Source organism: Gossypium hirsutum, chromosome A01, assembly GCF_007990345.1.
Source record: "Gossypium hirsutum isolate 1008001.06 chromosome A01, Gossypium_hirsutum_v2.1, whole genome shotgun sequence".
NCBI lineage: Eukaryota > Viridiplantae > Streptophyta > Magnoliopsida > Malvales > Malvaceae > Gossypium > Gossypium hirsutum.
In genome coordinates, this window is record NC_053424.1 from 73,422,415 (window position 1) to 73,431,338 (window position 8,924).

The 8,924-nt window shown below is 31.3% G+C and overlaps 3 protein-coding genes across 4 annotated transcripts; 1 reads left to right on the forward strand and 2 right to left on the reverse strand.

The window, feature by feature from the left end:
- Window positions 1–1,237: 1,237 nt before the first annotated feature.
- LOC107934519 (zinc-finger homeodomain protein 10) lies at window positions 1,238–1,711 on the reverse strand. The gene has a single exon (XM_016866969.1). The coding sequence runs from the start codon at window positions 1,709–1,711 to the stop codon at window positions 1,238–1,240; it is 474 nt and encodes a 157-aa protein (XP_016722458.1).
- A 2,048-nt stretch (window positions 1,712–3,759) lies between these two features.
- LOC107934524 (putative clathrin assembly protein At1g25240) lies at window positions 3,760–5,339 on the forward strand. Its single transcript, XM_016866974.2, has one exon. The coding sequence runs from the start codon at window positions 4,098–4,100 to the stop codon at window positions 5,046–5,048; it is 951 nt and encodes a 316-aa protein (XP_016722463.1). The 5' UTR covers window positions 3,760–4,097; the 3' UTR covers window positions 5,049–5,339.
- A 171-nt stretch (window positions 5,340–5,510) lies between these two features.
- Window positions 5,511–7,851, reverse strand: LOC107934525 (protein BASIC PENTACYSTEINE2). Of its 2 annotated transcripts, none has more exons than XM_016866975.2 (2): window positions 7,492–7,851; window positions 5,511–6,566 (listed from the first exon to the last, which is right to left on the reverse strand). In XM_016866975.2, exon 2 carries the CDS (start codon window positions 6,560–6,562, stop codon window positions 5,714–5,716), a length of 849 nt encoding a protein of 282 aa, XP_016722464.1. In that variant the 5' UTR covers window positions 6,563–6,566; window positions 7,492–7,851; the 3' UTR covers window positions 5,511–5,713. The 2 variants fall into 2 exon arrangements, with proteins under 2 accessions (XP_016722464.1, XP_016722465.1); XM_016866976.2 differs by lacking the exon at window positions 7,492–7,851 and adding an exon at window positions 6,904–7,483.
- Between the last annotated feature and the right edge of the window lie 1,073 nt (window positions 7,852–8,924).

Consider the following 8,924-nt stretch of genomic DNA (forward strand, 5'->3'; position numbering starts at 1 on the left):
TATTTTTATATTATATATATGATATATTATATGCGCCTATTAATTTTATTTATTTATATGATATTTAAATATTTTATTATTTTTAAAAAATTTCTGAATTGTTTATTTTATAATAAATCCCCAGGAGGAGACCAGGTTTAATTTATGGGGTTTTAGTTTATGTTTTAATATCAGAAAACAATTTTGGGCTCTCAAGGCTCAAACTTAAACTCTGTTACGCGAGAATGGACCGATTCAGATAAACTAGCTTTCAAGACCCCTTGTTTACTGTTGAGGAATATAGATTCCAGTTTATATGAAATCAATATAATTCATAGGGTAAATTATAAGAATAGTAACTCAATTATTCAACTCCTTTTATTGTGATAGCTTTTTTAAAATTAAATATTTTATTCATTCTTTTGTGAGGTGTATAACAAAAGTCTAACGTGAGACCTCAATGTTAAAAGTTTTTGTATTTATTTTTTAAAATTTTTAAAAAATTTTAAAAATATATTTTATAATTTTTATAACTAGGATTAAATTAGAATTTTTTTATAATTTTTTAAATATATTTTAGAATGTGTAAACATTAAAAGGTTAAATTTGTTACTAAGCCAATAAAACAAGGGCCACGGTAGACTTTCGTTACTAAACTAACATCAAGAGTGACTAAAATATTTAATTTCAAAAAATTAAGTGACTAAAAAATTAATAAATTTATGATCAAAATAGAACAAACAGAATAGTTGGATGACTATTCTTGTATTTTGCCCTAATTCATAATTGTTCAATTACAATTTGGCCTAAAATATAGACTTTCAAATTTGTTTTAAGTATGCTTATATTTGTAAATTACGAACCTAAATCTATTTAAATCCACACATTAAATTTTTATCCTTTAAAATAAAATTTATTTATTTTAATATTTTTATTAATTTTTTTAGCAAAAACAAATTGGTATATTTTTAATATCTACATATATGTCATAAATTACATAATATGTGAAATAAATAATAATATTATAAATCTGAAAATAGATTGACTCGAGTTTGAGTATGGACAACCTAATTTATTATTTTTATGAGGTTTTTGACATTAACGAGTAACCCAAGCCAAGTCTAATCTGCAAACCCTTACTGAACTTGCCAATGCCATGCAAACAAACAGTGAATTTGAAGACAAAATTAGCAGTCTTATTCTGCAAACAAGAGAAATATCATTAAAAAACTCTAAAACAGGTATATGAGATGAACTATTAGCTTGAGATGTTAGCAGATGATGTCCCTTTGAAGTAACATTTCTTGTTATTGTTCAACCATGTCTTGAAGATTATCCTGCTAACACCAATTCTTTCACAAAATCTGTTGATTTCCTCTGGTCGATCTTTGTTCCTCATGCTCCATCCAAGCCCCTCACCAAATTCTCTCATCGCTTCTCTTTGTCCCATACTGAACTTGGATTTCCTCTGCTTCATGTTTACACCACCACAACTCTGTTGCTGCCGAGCCATCCTCTTTGCCTCTCTTAGGCTCCTGAACGACTTACCATTAGGAGATTGTTCCAGGTCTCTGCAAAGGACTTTCCGATGGTAGTTTCTATGGCAACCACAGGCTTTACAATGGGTTTTAGAGTTGTTAAAAGGAATGAACTGAGTGCAACCATCGATTGCATAGCCGCCAAGGCAGCGTGCATGGTTTCTCTGGCAATCTCTGTATATCTCTTTCTCCATCTCTCTTTCGATTGAGACAAAAGTAAAATGACAAACAGTATATCATATTGAGGAGGTTACAATAGCAATAGAGATTCCTCTCTGTATGTTTGCAAAGTGGCACATTAAGGTCTAATAGGTTAAACCAAGTTGGCAAGCATTAAACTACTTTGATGGTCGGAGGGCATATTTAAATTTTATTTTGTCTAATTATGATGTCAATCCTTGTACTTTTCAACCTTTTGAAAATTAAAATCTAATTATTAACACCATTAGTAGACTATGTTAAATGTGAGTCTGTTTTACCAATCAAATTTAATTTTTAAAGCTTTAATGCATAATTTTGCTCCAAAATATATTGATTTTTTCACTTTGCTCCTTAACGTTTTATCTCAAATTAGGACCTAACATTATCAATCATTCCTATCATTCCCAGTTCAATCCTTTTGGCGTTAAAAAACGGATGAAGCTTCCAACCAATTGATTTCCGCCATGTGTTGGATGATGACGTAGTCAACATTCAGAAATTTTAAAAATCAAATAAAAACAAAAAATTAAAATTAAAAATACTAAAATTATAAAAATTGTAAAAACCATAATATATAATTATAAAAATTTATAAGAATTACAAAATTTATCAAAAAGTATTAAAATTTATATATAAAAAAAAAACTAAAAATTTTAAGAGTATGAATGAAATCTTACATAGAAACATTCTTTTAAATGTTCAATCGTAGACTTTTATATTGAAATATTGTTCTTTAATTTTCTTTTTCAATTTTGCTATGATTTTGGGGTGATATCAGTGCAAGTAAATTTAGGATTTGTTTGTACACAATCCAATAACTGCAAGAATATATAATTATTATCCCAATAATCGTATTTTCTTATAATTACAAAGATTTATAATTTTTTAGATGTATTTGATTGGCATGTTAAATTATATTTTAAAAATTTTTAAAATATTTAAAAGTCATTTTAATTAATTATCCTTATAATCTTTCGTATTCTCAACTTTAAAGAATTGAAGCAAATATAAAATATTTTAATTACACTCAATTCAGTATGATGTATTAATTATAATATTTATCAAGATATGTCACGAGTATAATTAAGAAATCAAAAAATATTTTCAATTTTTTCTAAAAAAATTAAAAATATATGAAATTCCTAGAAATTAAAAGCCATTTACTTTTATTTTAAAAATACATAAAATAAAAAATAAAGACAAAAATAGGAAAAAAAGATAATAAAAAAATCAGAAAATATAGAAAAACACAAAATAAATGTAAAAAAAGATTCCTTTATTTTTATTTTTATTATTTTTTAATTTCGTAGTAAAAAATGGACATAAAATTATACTTGACAAATTAAAATTTTAATTCTATTAAACACCTTTGATAAAATTTTCCTGCGACTTCATTTTGTTTACAATCTTAACTCCATTATATAATGTCTTTATTTTAATAATTATTGAATAATCTCCCACACCACCTTCATTTTGTTGGATGCCACTCCAGAATACTCTTAAAAATATATATTTTATATTTGATTAAGTGATTTAACTAATTATTTAAAAAATAAAAATATTTAAATACCAAATTATTAAAAATCAAATTCCGCAACGTGTCATCATATTCCTAATAATACTGGGGTGACATTTTTAAGTACATGCTGAAACTATGAAAACCACTGATTTATTCTTAATGCACAAAGATGACATTGTAATTGGCTAAACATGAAAGAAGTGGGCTAGGCTTCCTTCCTTGTCATATAATTTTTTATTATATTTTTATACTTTCCTTTTTTGTAACTTTTTTTTTTGTTAATTTTCTAATTTTCTTTGACACCAAAAGAATTGATCCGAAATAATTGATAAAATTAAATCTTGATTTGAGACAAGAAATAAAAAAAAATGGATTAACAACTTTAAGTATTAAAATATAACATATTCCATATCAATGTTATAAAATGAATTTTAGACAAATTTCTAAATAAAAATAAAAATAAAAATAAAAATAAAAATGAATTGTTTTGTGGGATTTTAAATGTTATAAAATTTGTGGCATAAAAGCATAGGAATTTCGCCATTATAAGAAAAGAAAAATGATGAATAAGCCAAACATGACGCGACGCTAGAAACAAGGTTGAACGTGGTAATAACAAATGGCGAGGAGGCAATGGTGGCCAAAGTACTACCACTAATTTCATTAGCCGGCGATGCGGCTGCTTCTATCTCGTAACGGCAACCCATATAACTCCTAACCTCAATGGATGACGGTTGGTTTTCAATTCCGTTGAACCAATAACTTATTACACTAACAAAGCGTAGTTACAACCATCCTCCTAAGGCTATTATAGAGGGAAAGGGATTCGATACCATAGAGGAAAAGAAAAAGAAAAATCAATGGCTATGTGGAAGAGGGCCACCGGTGCTATCAAAGACAAGAACAGCCTTGTGGTCGCCAAATTTATCACAAGAGGTGCCTTTGGGGATCATGATCTTGAAGCTGCCATCATCAAGGCCACAAGTCATGACGAACATGACATCGATAAAAGGAATACTCGAATGCTTTTTTCCTGGATTCGAGCTTCACCGAATACCCTATGCCCTCTCGTTCGTGCCCTGTCTAGAAGGATGGAGAAGACGCGGAGTTGGGTGGTTGCCATCAAAGGCTTGATGCTCGTGCATGGTCTTATTCATTGTAAGGTCCCCGACGCTCGAAAGATGGGTCGTTTACCTTTTGATTTCTCCAGTTTCAGCGACAGACATTCCAGGTTAAGCAAAACATGGGGTTTCAATATTTTTATTCGTCAATACTTTGTATTTCTAGACGAAAGAGCTGCCGTTTGGTTACAGGACGAAAACAAAACTGCCGAGGATGTTCCCTTGATTGTTCGGCAGCTTTTGAAACTTCGGAAACGGCAATCTTTGCTTGATATGTTGCTTAAAATTAGGCCTCGAGCGGATAATATGAAGGTTCCTTTAATTCTAGAAGCCATGGATTGTGTCATCATCGAGATTTTCGATGTTTATAGCAGGATATGCAGTGAGATCGCCAAGGTTTTAATGCAAGTACATTCAGTTGGTAAACTTGAAGCAGCAATGGCCCTCGAGATTCTTCGGAAGGCAACGTCACAAGGCGCACAACTTTCTCAATATTTCGAGTTTTGCAAGAAATATGGTGTTTTAAAAGCTAACGAATTCCAGACGGTTACTGAGATTCCGGAGGAAGATGTCCAAGAACTGGAGAGAATAATCAATGGGGTTTCAGACAAGACATACAAGAACGACGACTTTAAGGAAAATGACCAAATGGCAACAGTTGTAAGAGAAGAAAACAATCGTCGAGCATAGCGAATTAATTAAAGGTGGCTTGAAGACAACAATAACAGACAAATGGGAGGTTTTTAATGATAATATAAACCTCAATGGAGAACATATCGATAGTTTCTTTAATGAAAACAACAGTAGTGCCGATCAAGAAGCTACAGTTTCCAATCTACCTCTAATACTCATTGATCATGTGGCTGTTCATTTCCCTTTTGAAATCCCAGATTTAATTAGCTTCTAGAATTAGATGGGACCATCAACTTTGATGAAAACAATTTTTCACATATCTATATTATACAAACATAATTAGTATAATATTCTTTTCTTGAATTCAATAAAAATGCATTAAGAAAATGAAATGATATTATCAGTTCAAAACAAGCGGCAGCATTTAACTGCTGGGTCTAAAATAAACACTTGCCGAGTGGATGAAATGAGATTACCCAACAAATGAAAACTCTCAATCCACAATTTAAGTCAGTGACCTGAATAAAATAAAAGTTCTTTAAGCAGAAGCATGAATGAAAAATACTAAAAAGGTTGGCTAGAACCATGATGTTCAAGTGTTTAAAACATAATCATGACTGAGAAAATTCATGAAACTACACAGGCAACAAACATCTCCACAGGAGGCCGAGAAATATATACATGCGATGCAGACCCGCTGTCAATACCATCCTTTTAGCTCTCTACCTGATAGTGACAAACTTGTTGGTACCATGTCTTGCCCAATGAGTCCTCAAATCAATTGGGTTATTGAAGTTATAGTTTTCGGCTGCGAGTTTCTCCAGGACCTTTTTGAATGCCCCTTGACTCATTTTCCGCCCAGCTATCCTCGCACCACGCCTCTTGGTGCTCATTGGCAAAGGATACATGGATACATTTGTGGTGCAACAAGCAGATTGCCAACCGCCACAGCCCCATCGATAGCATTGCTGAGGGGTTCCAGTGCATGAGCAAACCGGGATCGGAATGCCGGAAATATCCATGTCGTACCCATTGATTTTAATATCCATACTCTTCTTTGCTGGCTTCACACGTTGAACAGAAGAATTGGTATTATCCTTTGGCTTCCTAGGCTTTTTGGTCTTTGGCGTCTTCGGGGCAGACTCACTCTGCCTTTTCTTCAACTCCACACTTTCCTTGGTAGCTGGTGACTCTTCAACTCTGCCAACCACCCTCTCATCTCTTGTTGAAGAATTGGGTGATGGCTGCAAAATTGGCAGCGAATGAGCAGCTGAAGTTTCAGGCAGAATGCCGTAGTTAGGAGAAATACCCGGTAACATGTTAAAAAACTTTTCTCTCTGGCTAATCCAACTATCCCTAACATAATTCATGGGGATAGGAGCCTCCGAAACAATGCAGTCGCGTGGGTGAAAGGCAGCATTGGGAGTAACCATGAGATTCGGATCGCGCATTGGAATAAAAGACTTTGTGTCCCGCTCAGCCATGCTTGACATAAGCTGCAGACCAAGATGTCCTTTAAAGGATGGCTCATAGTAACCCCAATTACGCATGTTCAACGCATCGTCATCCATGAAGCTATACATAGCCACCAACAACAAGAACAAAATGATTAAACTTTTAACATGATTCACATTATTCCATAAATGCCATTCAAATCCTGCTTAACATTCCCATTAAAGAACCCACAAAGACCATGAAAAAAACATAACACCATTAAAGACAGACATTCAAACAAAAAACAATGTTTCAAATAAGCAATCTAACACATTTACATGAATGAAGCAAGATTCAGCCACATCAAAATACATATGAAAGCAAATAAAAGATCAGACAAGAACCAACATTCAAAATTCAAAGAATGACTAACAATCCGTTTGATTCCCAAGAAAACAAAAAGGGGCAAATATGTTACATTTTCTAACTCTCAATTGGGAGGAAATTGAAAAAAGCCCCCAATGAGCGGCCTTCACAGTATCGCAGATCCATGATATGGAAACGAAAGATCTAAATCCACAGTAAATATGTATATAGCAGATTTGGAAAAATCTAAGATCCCCAAAGCAGCAGAAATAGAAATTTAAAGATACCAAACAGAAAGATGGAAAATTTGAGATTCAAAATAATTTCCAATTCCCCACATTTCCCCAAAGTCCAATCTTTGCACGCATCGTAATCCATAATCAGATCTACTATTATAGACCAAAAACAAAATCTTGAAAAAGGAAAAAAAAATAAAGTTTGGGTTTTTCTTTTATGGCAGTATCAGGGCTTTCAAAATGGAAACTTTATAACATCCTTTAGATCTCCTTTCATAAATTTCACCTCCAGAGCTCGAACAAACAAACAGACAAACAAATAAATAAATGAAAATACATATGAAAAGTTTTAATAGTACAAAGAATAAGCATGGAAGGACCCATATATTCAAAAACTGTTAGAAAGAGAAAGCAAAGAAAGAGAAAAGAGGGGAAAGGAAAGTGAGAGGAGAGAGAAAACTTACTTAGAGGGGGTGTAAACGACTCTTTAGGGTTTGCCCTTTCTGGAGAGAGAAAGAGAGAGGAGAGAGAAACCTGCGAAGGCAAAAAAATAAACTACGAAAGAGAAAGAGAGAGAAAAGAAAGCCCAAAAAAATCAAGAGAGAGAATGGGAAAGACCTAAAAATGTGTATCTATCAAAGGGGATTTATATATATCAGGAATTTCACTTTTTTAAAAATAATATAAAAACATCAAAAGAAAATTATAAATAAAATCATTTTAATTAGAGATAAATATAATCTAAAAAAGTTATTGGATGAGTGTAGGCCATATGCCTTTGAACAAACAAACAAAAAGGAAAACTTGTTATATCTCTTTTCTACATTTTGTATGTGGACAAATATGTGATTTTATAACAATGGAAAACAAAGATAGTCAATAGATTTCTATCAATATCTGCCTTCCCTTCTCTTTTTCTTTTTATCTATATAATTTATAATCCCCATCAAATGTCATCAATCAAGTTTTAAAATTTATTCATTTTATAAACTAATCAATAGTATTTATATCTTTTGATAAATCTAAAAAAAATCTATACAGATTTGAACTAAAAACATAATTTTTAAAATTTTATTTTTACTATTTCAATCAAGAAACATTTAGTATTATCTCATTTTTTTTATAAAATTTTTCACTAATATTTTGAATGTACCATAATCTACTTGCATTGGAGATTTTGATCAAAGATTAAAAGGGTGAAATTCAATCAAATTTTTAGTTGATTAACATGTGAAATCTTTTTAAATGGTTAAATAATATTAATTTATTTGATAGAATACACATTACTCATTTCCAGCTTAAGTCAACTGCCTACTACATCACGAGAAAGAAAAGGCCAACATCCTAGCTAAAAGGTCATCTAGAAATCTAAGGGTATAATACATGCACGGATGGGTGAAATTTGTAACATCTCTTACCTGGTCCGATCATCGAACCCTAGTAATAAGATGTTACAAGCAAATACAAAAAATTATATGCAATTTATATAAATTCCATTCACATATTATGAAATTTAATAATTTAAAGTTTGCAAGGACTGAATTGTGTAATTCAAGCATGAAATAGGATTCAATTGTAAAATTTTAAAATTTTAAACTTTTAAAGTTGATATTGATATGTAATGAATGGGTATTGATATCATATTAAATACCGATACAAAATCACGATTTTGTTTGTTATGCGAAATAAGGGTATCGACATTATTTTCTGGTATTGATATTTTATGAAAAAATACTAATACCATTCTAGCATTCTATTTGTTTTAAAATTGTTCATATGATCAAGTATCAATACCAAATGCCAAAATATCGATACTTAAGTTTAGAAATGGTAAAGACCAATATTTAAAATGTCCATTTCATGCCCAAAACACCTAAAGCTCAAATGGTAACCATAG